General features: G+C 31.6%; 1 protein-coding gene and 4 non-coding genes across 5 annotated transcripts in view; all 5 read right to left on the bottom strand.

Annotated features, from left to right (window-relative positions):
* Positions 1 to 4,656: 4,656 nt before the first annotated feature.
* Positions 4,657 to 4,729, bottom strand: TRNAR-UCG (transfer RNA arginine (anticodon UCG)). Its single transcript has one exon. It is a non-coding gene; the product is annotated as a tRNA-Arg (tRNA).
* Positions 4,730 to 4,874: 145 nt separating this feature from the next.
* Positions 4,875 to 4,947, bottom strand: TRNAR-UCG (transfer RNA arginine (anticodon UCG)). Its single transcript has one exon. It is a non-coding gene; the product is annotated as a tRNA-Arg (tRNA).
* Positions 4,948 to 5,099: 152 nt separating this feature from the next.
* TRNAR-UCG (transfer RNA arginine (anticodon UCG)) lies at positions 5,100 to 5,172 on the bottom strand. Its single transcript has one exon. It is a non-coding gene; the product is annotated as a tRNA-Arg (tRNA).
* A 165-nt stretch (positions 5,173 to 5,337) lies between these two features.
* TRNAR-ACG (transfer RNA arginine (anticodon ACG)) lies at positions 5,338 to 5,410 on the bottom strand. The gene has a single exon. It is a non-coding gene; the product is annotated as a tRNA-Arg (tRNA).
* Positions 5,411 to 13,184: 7,774 nt separating this feature from the next.
* LOC145323024 (uncharacterized) overlaps positions 13,185 to 14,981 on the bottom strand; it is a 29,456-nt gene continuing 27,659 nt past the window's right edge. The window contains exon 5 of the mRNA XM_080165410.1: positions 13,185 to 14,585. Coding sequence (XP_080021536.1) covers positions 14,371 to 14,585 — 215 coding nt within the window. The 3' untranslated portion in view covers positions 13,185 to 14,370. The remainder of the gene's footprint in view (positions 14,586 to 14,981) is intronic.

The raw sequence follows: 14,981 nt of genomic DNA, 5'->3' as shown, positions 1-14,981 counted from the left end.
AAGGTACATCCCCACTCCCCATAGTAATTTTATAAAAATACAATAGAGCGGGGTGTATCCACCCCCTTAACCCCTCTTAGCACGCCTCTGCTTTTAATATATCGATATAAAACAATAATGTTTGGTGTGTTTGTTTTATTAATGTCCATTATACAATACAGTTTGTCATAATAGAATCGCTTTATTACATTTATATCGTTACAGAGATAAATGGATTGGTAACAAAAATATTAATTGCGCAGTGTTAGCTGGCAGGGATCTAAAGGGATAGGACAATACCCGATAAATTTATGTACATCCCCAATGATGATAAACCAAATTACCCGTTCTGTAGATTACAATTAGTGGTTAGACACTCAACTTAATAAACTAACCATTCAAAATTTCCCCAAATGTCCCCAAAGTTGTTAAGCCGACAATTAAGAAATCGTTACTATAAAACTTTGGGGACTAGTGTGTTAAACAGCCCCATGACCCCTTTCTCCCTGGTAAGATGGGCTCTAACTTGGCTGACACCAATTAGACAACTAGCAGGTCTTTAAAATTAGAGATTTTAAAAGTTAAAACAAGTAGCAACAAACGCTTTTGAATTGAAGAGTGTTGTCTGTAGGGTGTTTATTAATTTTTATCTTTTGCTCAGATAATCGTGTACTTTAAACAAGATATGAATATAATTTGATAAGATTTTATATTTACTAAATACGTCTAAAAATCATAAAAAAAATATTACCACACAAGAATCCTATTATATAAAGTAATTAGCTTTTTTGTCTGTATCGAAGAATCTCGCTAACCGCCGAACCAATATGATTCTCCTTTACAGTGTAGCTTCCCGAAGGTTCTAGGAGCGTTTATAATTATTTTGAAGGAGTGTACCACCACCCTCCCATGATAATTAACCACAAGAAAAAAAAATTCTTTTTTTTTCTCCTCTCTCACTTTAAGTGCCCATAGGGGCCTGTAGGGGCGTAGACGCTAGTACACTAAAATTATGTTAACTTAATAATGTTGCGCTACTTATTAACAAAATTGTCCTTACTTTTTACCTGTTCCTTTATTACTGTTTGTATTATCCTAAGCTGTTGTTATATGGGTATAGTTAAGTAGATTACAATGATTTATACTCTGTTTTAATATACAAAGGCGTGCACAGGAAGAAGGAGGATATTATCCCTCGCCCACATGTCAGACCATTTCTTTTCCCCGAAAGAAACACCCAAATAATTAAATTGAATAAATAAGATAGGGGAAGGGAGCAATGAAATAATTTAGACCCTCCACCCCCGCCCACATAACATCGCTTGTTGGGGTACAAACTTCTCTATGAGAAAGCAAGGATAAATTCCCCCTAGCATGAATCTTGTACACGCCTCTGTTCTAATATACATAATATATTTATAGACCTTTTTAATGCACTATGGGGTTCATCTGAGACAAGAATGATTTTACACAAAGAAATCAATTTATTCCTAGCTTTTAATCCTATTTCCCTAAGGGAGTAATAAACGGATAGACAGAAGCAAAAATTAAGTTATAAATAAAAGCTTACTGTTCATAGAAACCTTATTAAGAAACTCCTATACAATAAATCATATAAACCATTCTTCTTATAGTGCTACAGACGGATGTATATTTGTCATAAAAAAAGACTATCTCAAAAAGCAACGTTATAAAAACTATTTCTGAAAATGAACTATTGAATTTTGATTGGAGGGAATTCTTCTATAATTTTTCAGCTTGATAAAATAGGTTAATCTCTACATGCAAAGAGAGTAAGCTATACAGTTGCTATGCTTTTAGTAATAAAATATTTACTATAATATAAAACAGTTATATTAGAACAATGTGTAGGTATTAAAATGATACATTTATATTTTTTTGGCCACTAAAGGATATAGGGATAAGACAATGGATAATGATATAATCGTCTCGCCATTTCTTAGGTGTAACTAGTTAATAAAGAGATCATATAAGATCATAGTTTTTCTTCTCTTGTTTAATTTCATAGACGTCCAAGGCGTGGGGGTGAAGTGGTGTTTACCCCTCAACCTTTTTGAATCCCTGATTTACCCCCTCAAAATCGAAAAATACATTGGATGACCGCCCTCAAAAAATTGAAACCCATTAATTTACCCCCCTCACAATAAAAAGCTGCGACATCCCGTCTCTCGCTCATTAAGTTTCCGGCTAAATAAATTTGAAAATCTGGTCCCGAAAAAACCTTGTTTTGTTAATTTGAAGGCAGAAAAATGTAAAGAACAATAACCAAAACAGAGCAGCTTCGCTACTAATAACAAAATTGGTCCTAGTAAACGTTTTCGATTAAAACTCAAGTGATGCTAAATTGTTTTGTCTTTCAAGATTAGCTGTTTTAACACGGCATTTCAAATTATTTAAACAAGGATGACAACATCCTTTAAAGCGAAACTCCAAAATCTAACGGTGGGATATCAAGAATTGTAGAGTCAGAAATTAATAAACAGAATATAAATATATAAGTCTAAATAAAATTTATGTATTTTTTGCATAAACACAGGATAATGTTAAAGGATAAACTCACACTTAGGACTATATAAATATAATAATTTAAATATTGTGCCTTGGTACAAAAATCATTATTATCAGATTATCGGACTTTCTGACTTCGATTATAAAATTAAAGTTGCTATGCTTTCTACCTAACTGTTTCAGGAATCATCATGCAAAATTTGAAATTCGCAATAAAAGTTGTAGAAATGATTCGCTGATAAAAAAGCCTAGCAGGTGTTTTACTTCAGAGGCAAAGCTTTATAAAAGTAATTAACAAAATTTTGATAGTTTTTTGTTTTTATTTGAATACAGTGTATTTTCATTTCCACATCTAATAATATCTTACACATAGTGTCAAAATTGTAAACTAAAAATACAATATACAAAATATAAAATAATTGAGCAAACGAACTCTATTTCATAGATAAATAAAAATAAGGGAAAGGGTATTACTTTAGGTTTGGTTAACCCGTAACCCCGTAGGATTAGGGCACCTTTGGTATAGGCCCCGCAAGGTTAGGACCCCTCCCCCACACAGGTGTAGGCTTAGGAAAAACTACTAACTTCCCTCCTTATATTCATTTTATTTATAGTATAAGAAGCGGAATTGCAATTGCTCGACAGGCACTTTGAGGGAAAGCAACAATTGAAGGTAAATTGAGGACATACTTGTGTTTTTTTAAGGATTTAAGTTTTGACGGTTTTATATTTGATACATGTGCGTAATTGAAAGCACATTTATGAATGCAGCCTTAATTAAATCTACATCAAAATTTTAGACAGATTGTTAATAAAGTTTTCTAACAAAACAACCAAAAAAATTTAGAGTGTTAAATAGACTATATTATAATCGTTTATGTTTATAAATAGCTATTAACATATGTGGCTATTGGCTGCCTATAAATTCTTTTGGCCGGGAGGAGTTGGGTATATTTTTCCATAGGCGATTTCTCTTGGGGGCATTGAGATAATCTTCCCACAAATAGTTATGAATCTTCGCTTGACCTACATGTATAAGGAAGAACCATATCGGACTAGCGGTTAGCGAGATTCTTTGCTAAACAAAGCCACACGGACAGACAAACAGACATTCTATTACTTTTGTATAAGATTGATTTTGTTCTTATGTTGATATATTAAAAACAAAAAATTAAAGAAGTCTACTAAAACTTTTTAAAGTAAAATATGCAATATTATTGTTTGTTTGGATTACTACATGATTGAACAAATTCATATTGCTTTATTTATAGCTTTATGAAATCAAATTTATTGATTTATGAGAGGAAATATTAAAGAGGAAAAAGTACATCTACTATAAGCAAATTTTTCTAGATTTATTGATTGCTATATTTTTATCATTGATACATTAAGCTGCTTTGGAAAACCTCCCTTTAATAAAGCTTCTTTGGGTGTGCCCTTAAATCTTAAAGTAATCAGTGCAAACCTTAAAAAAATATAAAATTAGCCAAAATAAAATCTAAATTAGTTGGATGTATATTTGTCAATTAATGCATAAACATGGGTTCATTTACATATTTTTGGTTTTAATTGAAGCTTAGCAGTTGTTGAATTTTTTTTGTGGGGTGGGGGGGAATATCAAAAAGTATCAATAAATGGGAAAAAGATTCAAATTTGGAAGCGTTACATTTTTTTACAACCCCCACCCCCTGGATGTCCTTGCTATAAGTGTTAAAAAAAACCTTAAACAGGACAAATTAGATGTCTCATTAATTCAGAATTCGAAAATTTTGAAGGTTTTATGGAAACACTAATATTTTGGTTATATATTTTGAAAGGCAAAATAAGAAAAAAGTTAATTTAATCATGTTGACTTTTTCTGTAATTCTAAGAAAAAATATTTTGATTCGAATTTAAAGAAGAACACAAGAATAATTACGTCTTGTAGTAGAGCTTTTTATGTAACAAGATTTCCTCGCATGTTAAAAGCTTTGCTTGCAATTGATACTGTTGGCTTTTTTGACATTAAATATACCTAATAGACCATAAGATTTTTTCTTAAATTCTTACTTTACAGTTTTCGTTTATAGTTGTTCTACGTTCACATACATTTGATCAAGATAAGAAATAACGACCAAAGTTTGTTATTAAACAATCGATTAAAAATTTCGAGCGTGACAGGACTCGAACCTGCAATCCCCAGATCCGAAGTCTGGTGCCTTATCCATTAGGCCACACGCCCTACATATATGTAAAGATTTGTAGATTCATAATACAAACTCAAAAGTGTTCAAGCTATCCTAAGAATGTATAAACTTTGGGGACCAGTATGAATAACCTTACCAATTCTCCTCTTTAATTATCTAGTAAAAGGTTGTTAAACTTTTCGAGCGTGACAGGATTCGAACCTGCAATCCCCAGATCCGAAGTCTGGTGCCTTATCCATTAGGCCACACGCCCTTCTTATATTGATATATTTTGTTTAATTATTAGTTAATAAGACAATTTAAAAGTCTAACGGTTTTAAATGGTTTTTAACCAACAAAGGAGGAAAGTGAACTTGGACCAGTGAAATAGAAATATATTTTATGATTTAATAAAAATTAAAACTACGAGCATGACAGGACTCGAACCTGCAATCCCCAGATCCGAAGTCTGGTGCCTTGTCCATTAGGCCACACGCCCCTTGTATAGCATGGTATTTATGTACTAGTATTATAAAACTAATAATTTCCCTCTAAAACATTTAAGCAACGGATGTGAAAATTTATAAAAACTTTAAGGGCCAGTGTAATTGGCAGTTTAATGTTCTCTACCTGTCTGGTTTATATCAAAAAAGATTTGAAAATTCGAGCGTGGCAGGACTCGAACCTGCAATCCCCAGATCCGTAGTCTGGTGCCTTGTCCATTAGGCCACACACCCTCCTTTCTGTAAGAGATTTTTTTTAGTAAATTAAAAAAAAAAAAACATAAATACTAAAAAGTTTTCCACCTAGCTAGTGATGTAACATGATTACAAAACAAGACGCCAGTACAATTTGCAGTTCAAACTCCCCCTTCTAACTTTTAAAGAATAGTAAGAGTTGTAGTGGCTGATTTTATGCCCGTAAAATAGCCTAAAATCTAACACATCAACAAACATTGATAAGTGTCATTCAGCGTCATTTTGCTTTCGGGATTTTGAAGGCTCTGAACAACTGGATGTTAACATCCTTGTTTTTTTTGTATTTTTAATCTAAAATTTCATTGTCTTGTTTTTCGTGTTAGGAATAAGAGCTAAGGGCTTTAAGACTTAAACTGCATGCTAAAAAATAATTTAATTGTAATTAACGCTTTTATATTTAGCGTAAAAACAATAGAATATAGATTTATTTTGCTCCTATACTTTAACATTTGATAACAGGATTATGCCAGAACCATACAAAAATTACCTGTCTCAAGTCGTTTTGTTGACTGCAAGAAAATAAATGATAAGATAATCTCTGCAATGACCCCAACCCCCTAAAATAAGTATATATTATAAATTATGATATGGGGGGGGGGGGTAGTTATTTCCTTCCTAACCACTTTGCGGGAGACCCTAACCAAACAGGGCTCGTACCTTAGATGCCTTGACCCAGCAACGCTACAAAGCAACCAATTTTTCCTCATCTCAAATGAGCTAAGGTAATAAACAAACGATAAAATGCCCCCTGATATTTTTAAATTCAAAATAAGAGTGAATGATTCTATGATTTATTAGGCACTGTGAGGGAAAGCGTCAAAAATCTATTTCTTTTTTAATGCTAAAATTTAAAAGAATGTTTGTTACAAAATTATTAAATTCTAATGTTGAATCTTTCAAAATCCTAACTATATTCACACAAAGCTAGAGACATTTTATTACATTATTCAGCTATTTCAAAATCCTAACTACATATATTCAGACAAAGCTAGAGACATTTTATTACATTATGCAGCTATTTCAAACTAGAAAACAAGAAAGAGCTTTTGTAAATAAATTAAACAGTTGCATTGTTCAGTGGTGAAAAATTTCCTCAAGTCACCATTGTCTGTATGTCTGTCCGCTTGTAAGACTCAAAATACATATACTTAAAACTCAAAAGAAAATAGCTATGAGTAGTGTAACGGATTTAATTCCGATGAAACCAGTTCCTAATGCTTTCATGACATAAGTGAAACATTGAAAGTTAGATTCAGAATCTACAAGAAAAAAAAGAAAATACATCTGGTTACCCCCCTCACACCCTTGAAACCCCTTGAAATACAAAGCTTTGACGTCCTCAATCCCTGAAAAAAATCTCTCCTCCTCCCAAAAAATGTTAGAAGAATTAACCCACCACATGTAGAGGCTATCGACGCAACCGCTAGTATACATGTTATTATGTTAATTGACAGGGAAAAAAAGAAAATACATCTGGTTACCCCCCTCACACCCTTGAAACGCCTCAAAATACAAAGCTTTGACGTATTCAACCCCTGAAAAAAATCTCTCCTCCTCCCAAAAAATAATTGGAGAATGAATACACCATATGTAGAGGCTAGCGACGCAACCGCTAGTATACATGTTATTATGTTATTCGACAGGAAAAAAGAAAAGATAGACATAATAAGACAGTGCCAATTGTATTTTCATCATATCATTATCTGGATGAAGGGATGGTACAATGGACAATAAAAAAAATCTTTCCACTAATAACACTCCTAATAGTTCTTTCATTATCTGGAACACAGGAATATGACAATGGACAATAAAAAAAATCTTTCCCCTAATACCAGTCCTAATAGTATTTTCATCATCTCATTTTCTGGGAAACAGGAAGAGGACAACGGGCAATAAAAAATCTTCCCCCTAATAACATTGCTTTTCATCATCTCATTATCTGGGTTACAGGGATAGAACATTGGGAAAAAATATTTACGGATGAGATATTAGTATTCTGTTTTGGCCACCAGGAATATATGTTTAGTCACAAAAGTTAAACCGAATTTTTTGGCTAATTTTGAATATGAGATGGAGTGTTTTTATTGTAAAATTATAATCAGTTAATGACATTATTATTTGTGCACAAAATAAGCACAGAATTTAGCTTCTAGCTGGTGTAATTTAACAGTGAAATCTTTTATATGAGGTCTATAAAAATGTTAAAGATTATCAACTACCTAAAATGTCATTTTAAGATGCCTATATTTTCGTTATTAGGAGCTGGAGGCATCAAATTTTTGGCTTTGGGTCTACTTGTGACAGTCTTACAGCAGTTGGAACGAAGTATGTACTGCAGGCTTTCCTTAAATAATTAAATAATGATAATATCACAAAAGAAACACAGACAGTTTGTCATTGCTGGGCTACATATGGTCATGATTACCCTTGTCAAATTTGATTTAGATATGTAGTGTAGATTAAATCACTATAATAAAATACAGTGAATGATTAATATCATTTATCAGGGCAATACAATAATGATATTTCATTAAAACACTGCTACACTACTTATGAACATAATTATTATTCTTAAATTTTAATGTGTAAATCAAGAGGCGTGCATACAATACACTCCCCTTCTCGCACCCCCCTTGGAAAATTTTGTGCACGCCACTGTTTAAAACCTTGAACAGGCCAATAAAAGAATAATATCTCGCGAAAGCATATACATAGTTTTAGTGTTTATGCAATATGTCTGTCAAATAAGATCTCGATAAAACCGAGGGGCAGATGGGTTCTTGAAGACACAATTAATAAACAGTCAAAGATGTGAATTTAAAACTAAAATTATTGTATAGGGTTCAATGTCACTTGAACGAGTTTTTTTCTGACAGATATAATTTTCATTATTAAAAAACATTTTTTGACTTTCTACAGCTTATGTACAATGTTTATTTTTATGCTGTACTTAAATTCAAAGCTTTAAAAAGCATAAAAGTTTTTAATTACAAATTTTTGGCCTAACTTTTACAACATTACTAAAACATCCCTATCACCTCGTTTTAGTAGCGTAGCAACTTAAAGTTAGACTGTCTGTTGGTTCGAAAATATTTATTATGACACAGTCTCTATACAATAACACTCTTTACACAGCTTTTCTATAAATTCTACCTATTTCAAACTGATACACATTTACGTAATCTTCTATAAGTTATCATAATGGATGTAGAATATACGTGGATATTATGACAGGGAAAAAATTGTCGTCAATTTGGCTTGCTAGCATGGAAATCTTTTATTGGTCAGTTCGTTCATCTAGTACAAGGGGAAATATGGGGTATAGGGAGTGTAAGGAGGTTATTTTGGCCCACTGCAAGTTTCACTAAATTAGAGAAAATGAAAATCTGGTGTAAGATCCAAGTAATAAAGTATCCATTGTGTAATAAAATAGTCCTAAGATTTCCAATTAGAAAGCTTGTTGTTACTGCGCTAATGGATAGAATTCTCCTTGTTTGAATATGTATCCGTGAACGTAATAAATTTAGTTAAAATTACATATTCTCTGTCTAATTTGAAATGTTTATTGATCTGTGCATACCACGGAGGGAGGGGACATACTGCTTCATCCCCAAAGTTTTTTAACTAAATTTTCATATTCGTTGGTTTGATGACTTTGGGGAAATTTTGTTAAATCTTGAATGGAGTACCGGTGTTAAACTTTTCCATCAATACTATTAATCTAAAGAAGGGGTGTTTTTATTGTTCATAATAGGGTTGTACATCAATTTATCGTCCATTAGCTCATCCCTTAAGATCCCTGGTACATACCCAAGAAAAGGGAATAGAATTCAAATTGTCAACTCGGGTAATAAACAGCTTTCACTTCTGCAAAAAGAAAGTTTAATAGAATCGCTAAAATCAGAATATTTAAAATAAAAAATTTATAAATTCTATGAACTTCAACTAACAAATGATTAAATAACCATAAAAAAAACATTAAGTTATCGCAACAGCAGTGATATTTTAAAATCTATCAATTATATTATACTTCAAAATGAATCATGATAGGATAAGGGTGACAACATCCATAAAAGCGAAACTCCGGAATGGTAGGACAAAGGAACGTTAACACTTGTAGCGTGTCAGAACTGAATATGCAGAATATAAGTGCATAAGTCTAAAAAATTGTAAGTAATTATTTTTGCAAAACTGCTTAAATACAGAATATTGTTTCCTAAATCGTTCATAATTGTTATACAATTCTAACATGTCCAAATCAACAAAAAAGCTCTCCCGGACAGACGTACAGACGAACGGAAGCACCAACCCTAGAAAACCTTCGTTTTAAAAACTTAATTTTCGGTAAACCCAAGCATTTTGACAATATAATCGATTATAGGCTTTTAAAATTTAGCAGAAAAATATCAATTTGTGGATTAGAGATTTATGCGGAATTTGTTGTTCACCGTCTCTAATATCTTGTTACTAGCAAAGCTACTCAATAAAAAGTTTTATATGTCCGCCTGTACAGGACCCAAAGAGATAAGACAATGGCCGATGAATTGATGTACTGTACATACTCAATGGTGCTATACTAAATTATCCATTCTGTAAATTACAATCAGTGGTTGATCTATTTGGACACTTTACTCAAAAACAAAAAAAAACAATAGAAGTCCCAAAAGTTGTTAAGCCAACAAATAGGAAAACGTTAAAAAAATTTGGGGACAAGTGTAATAAACAAGCCAATGTCTTTTCCCTCCCTGCCGCCTGTATCTCTTTGAATGAAAAGAAATATAGGGATAGAACAATGAATAGATAATGGTATATACAGCTAAGTCTGAAGTTCTGTCTTTGGTGGCTGTTAAACTTAAATTATTAAACCAGCATTTACCCCTTTCTCCCTGAAAGAAATAAGAATAGAATTCAAATTGTTAACTCTCACTGTCTCTACATTATTGCAAGAAGAGCAGCTACTCTAAAGATATATATAATACAAAGTAGATTTATGTCTGTCCGTCCATCTGTCTGTCTGTCTGTCCGTCTGTCTGCCCGTCTGTCTGTCCGTCTGTTCGTCCCTTAAGATCTCGGTAACCACTGAACCGATCGGATTCTACTCTTTAGGGAATATACCTACTGGTCCTGTGGTGGTTTTAGGCTATTTTCTTGGGGGGTGGGACACCCCCAACCCCCCAAAAATGAAAAAAATCCCCCCTCAATTTTTTTTAATTATTTTAAATTTGTGGGGGCATCTCTAGAGGTAATTTTTTTCTTTAATTAGGGCGAAGCCGCTAGTAAAAATATAAAATTCTTTTGAATTGATTGAAAATTTATTTAAATGATTTAAACATACATATATCACAAAAATACTGAGTTTTAATATTAGATAATCTATATTATTATATTTTATATATCATTCGATTGCTTAGAATTATTTATTGTTTTAGATTACAGAATATTTTGTCCAGTATGGCTTTGAAACCGATTAATATCCCCTGGATTAGAACCGTTACTCAGCGATACTAAAAATCATATATTGCATCGTGATACAGACAATTTTTTACGAATTTTAAAATAAAACCCATAAAATGTATACCAGTTTTGTTATCCCGGGCTTTCGGCTCCTCGGGGCTAACAAAACTGGTTTTAATCTTATGATCTTTATTTCAATATCCGCGGAAAGCTGTTTATAATCCGATGCGATAAATAACTAATAATATTTTCACAACCAAAAAGCCTTCATATTTTTATTTTTTTTTTAACTTTTTACATAGGGTGAGGCGGGGCATTACCGGTAATTTTTTCGGTTTTTTGAAAAAAAAATGGGGTAAATATTAATATTTTTAAATGGGACCAAGACCATTAGAAAGCTTACGGAAAGGACTATCAGGTCCTAATAGGACGTTATCCTAGGACTTTTAGAAGTTTGTCATAATTGGACTCAAAGAAATTACCGATAAATGCCCCATGGTGGGGCATTGTGGGTAACGTCTTTTCAACCTAAAAAATAACGATGAAAAACGGCCAAACGGCCAGTCAAACATAAATAATCATAATTAGTATAGGTTATAGGGATTATCCACAAAAATTTTCACAAAGATCGGAATATTCCTTCTATTTCAAAAATCATTTTTTTTTAAAACGAGAAATTTCGATTTTTTTTTCACAAAAATTTTCTTTAAAAATAAAATTTAAATTTTTTTATATAAAAAAACCTGTTATATTCACTTTTTGGCCTAGTTCTTAAAAAGCCCATATTGAATTTTAGATTTTATCAAAGAAAACCTGAAAATTGATCTTAAAAATCGAATTTAAATTTTTTTTTCGACGTTACCGAAAAATACCCCACTCGAACTTTGGTCATTTTTGAAAAAAATATTAACTCTACATTTGAGCTCTCAATGGATTTGGAAAAAGCGGGCAATTCTTAGTTCAAAAGGTTTTTACGGATCAGTTCTAGGTCTTACCAATTTTTGTGTAGGTCGATCTTTATACACCTAGGTGAAAAATTTTTTGAAAAAAATAATTTTTCGTCCGACTTTGAGACCCAAAAAGTACCCTTAAAATTCATCTCACAAAAATTTCATTTTATACTTTTTTGTAGGCAATTTAATAAGGAACAAATTTGCTTTTATGTTTTTTTTCTGTCAGTCGATTAGAACATGGAGAAAAATGTCATTTTCTGAGGGTGGGTAAAAAATTACCGGTAATGCCCCTTACCGGTTAATGCCCCGCTTGACCCTATTATTGTTTGTAAAAAAGTTTTGTTAGGTTTTTAAGAAAATTCATTGTTATCTGGTTGAAAAGAAAAAATTGTTAATTAACGAAAAATAAAATAATAAATCAACAATCTTTAAATAAATTTAACAACAAAAATAGAACAAAGAAATTCAAATCATAATAAAATTTCTAGAAATTTTATTGATACAGAGTGTCAAACAAAAAACTGAATACGGACAATATGCAGTCAAACATCTGAATTGGTCGAACGCTCTGTTACCTAAGCTATGTAAGATTTTTCTGGATTTTTTGGGACACCCAATAAATTGAGCATGAAAAAAAATACATAATTTTGGCGGTTTCCTCCAAAGTGCCTAGGCGAGCACAGAAAAAATGAAATAGGCCTATATAGGTTGACCATTAAGGAAAAAGGGTACTCCCCCCCCCCCCCTTCCCTCGTATTTTTTTTCTGGAGGGGGGAAAAGATTTTATCAATCGTTTGGCGCTTTGGGGTAAAGCATTAAATATTGCCCTATTTATAGTGATGTGATAGCCAGTTTAAGCATCATATGCTGAAGTTTTGACCCTCTAAAGAAGGGAATTTGAGAGAAATAAATTCATGAACCTAGAATCTAAGTTTAAGATCGGTTAATTAAATGAATCAACTAATTAGCTTCATGAAAGTTGATAATTTAAACATCTAATAATTAAATATCTTAATTTGGCGGCAGTGCAGTTGATCCAGGGATAAAGGGATAGAACAATTGACGATAATTATTTTATCTGCATAATTATATCGTCGCTACCATTGCCTTCGGCAAATTGAGAAATTGAATCAAAGACCAATTTATCGAAGCTCTTTATAGTGCCCATAAAAATGTCGTCATACAATACAAATGACCAATAGAAGGCCAATACACAGACAAAATTACCAATGACAGGCCAGTATACATTTTAATTGACCAATGGTAGGCCAGTATGATGTCATTTTTTATAGGCACTGTAAAATCTTTCAATTTATCTTCTATTCACTGTTCTTCCCTTTTAAAAATTTTTCTTTGTTAAAGTTATAAAAGAATACCTATACTCAATACTGATAGAATTAATTTCTTTTATGTGAGCAATTTTCTTGGTATTATATTCATATTTCTTAATTTAATAATGTTTATTTTTTAGATGTAAAATGTAAAATAAATGATACAAACTTTGAATTATTCAGAAATAAAGGAAAGTGTCATTTAAAGAAAACTTTATTTTCCCCAAAATTTAATACCAAAATTATATTTTTTTAATTTTATGTCATTAATTTAATGATTAAACATTAATCTTACCTAAAAAAAAATCTTATAAAGGAAAAAAAAACTTTGTATTGTTTTATCCCTTAAAAAAAATAATTGATATTTGTTGGCTAGAATATTTTGGCCCTTAAATTTATTCAAAGTAATAACAGAAAAATTAACTTGAAATTAAAGAAAATATCAATATGTAAAATCAAACACTTTTTCAAATTCAGTCTTTGGCAAAACTTTATAACTACTCGCTCTATAAGTTCAGAGGAAGTTGTGTGAAGTTACTTAAAATATTTTTAAAAAACATAGATTGCTTTAAATCAAATTACACTATATGATTAGGTGCAATATATTTATATAATTTTAATAAACAAACCCTTTTTTTAAAAATTAATTGTAGCTACTTTTGAATGCTATTGTCCTTGAAACTCAATTTAAATCAGAAATTAAACTTATGAATTATATTTAAACAAAAGTAACAATTATTCTAAAGAATTTAAGTAGATTTTTACATCATTATATTGCTTTATATTCTAAAACAGAACAATTTTTATTATAATCATTTTATTTTAATATTCAGTGAAGAGTTGCGATTGACTACAGTATAATTAAGCGGCCAGTCTACAATTTCTTGGAAAAAAACTTTTTTAATACATGTTTCTTGAATTAGATTGATTGGGAAAAGTTGAAAGCTGACAAATTTATCAATTGTATAAAAGAGGTTTTTCTCATTACCAATAGTACCTCACTAACAGAAAGAGCACTTCAGATGCTCCTAGAGGCTATAAACGCAGATGTCAGTCGTTTTAAAGAAGCAAGTAAGTTGATAGATCTATCTACGAAAACAAGAATCTTCTTAAAGCTTAGAGAATAAGAAATCAGAGCTGCTTTAGTATACCATAATCAATTCAAATCTTCACTGAAATATGTAATTTAGAATCGTGAAAATCAGCTTTGTTTGCGATGCATGTTGCCGCCTCCTTGATTACTGGATGAAGAACACGTGAATATATTTAAAGAATGTTCACTTTGTCCGTGGGAGATGAGGTCCCAGGCGCTTTCAAACACGTTTGTACATTTTGTACACTTTAAGTACACTTGTTTGCCTTTACATGTTGTATTGCTGGTACTTGTACTTCCTTGGCCAATCTTCTCCTTACATTCTGAAAAAAAAATATTTACAATTAGACATTTGGAATACATTTGTTATTTAGGTGTATCTTTTTTGGGCTATCTACATATTGATTAATAGGATCTGTGTTTGTCTGTACCGAAAAATCTCTTTAGCCACAGAACAGTTACAGTTTAGCTTCTCATAGACCCTTAGAGAGTTTACAGCTTTTTGGGGGCAGGGTATCATCAGGAGAAAACACCCCTAGAAAGAAATGACCCCATAAAAAAGAAATGGCCATTAGAGGACTCTAAATGAAAGGCCGCCTGTTTTATAAATTATGTAAATTAACAGAAATTAGAAAAAAAATTTAGGCTATGTAGGCTATTTACAGAGTTCAATTTTTCAACAACAAAAAATGTAAATTTGCTATTTATTTGTAATAGTA

The sequence above is a fragment of the Acartia tonsa genome, chromosome 6, assembly GCF_053477335.1.
Source record: "Acartia tonsa isolate MP-2025a chromosome 6, ASM5347733v1, whole genome shotgun sequence".
In the NCBI taxonomy this organism is placed as follows: domain Eukaryota; kingdom Metazoa; phylum Arthropoda; class Copepoda; order Calanoida; family Acartiidae; genus Acartia; species Acartia tonsa.
The sequence above is the reverse complement of the archived record's forward strand: the minus strand, read 5'-3'. Positions and strand labels throughout refer to the sequence as shown.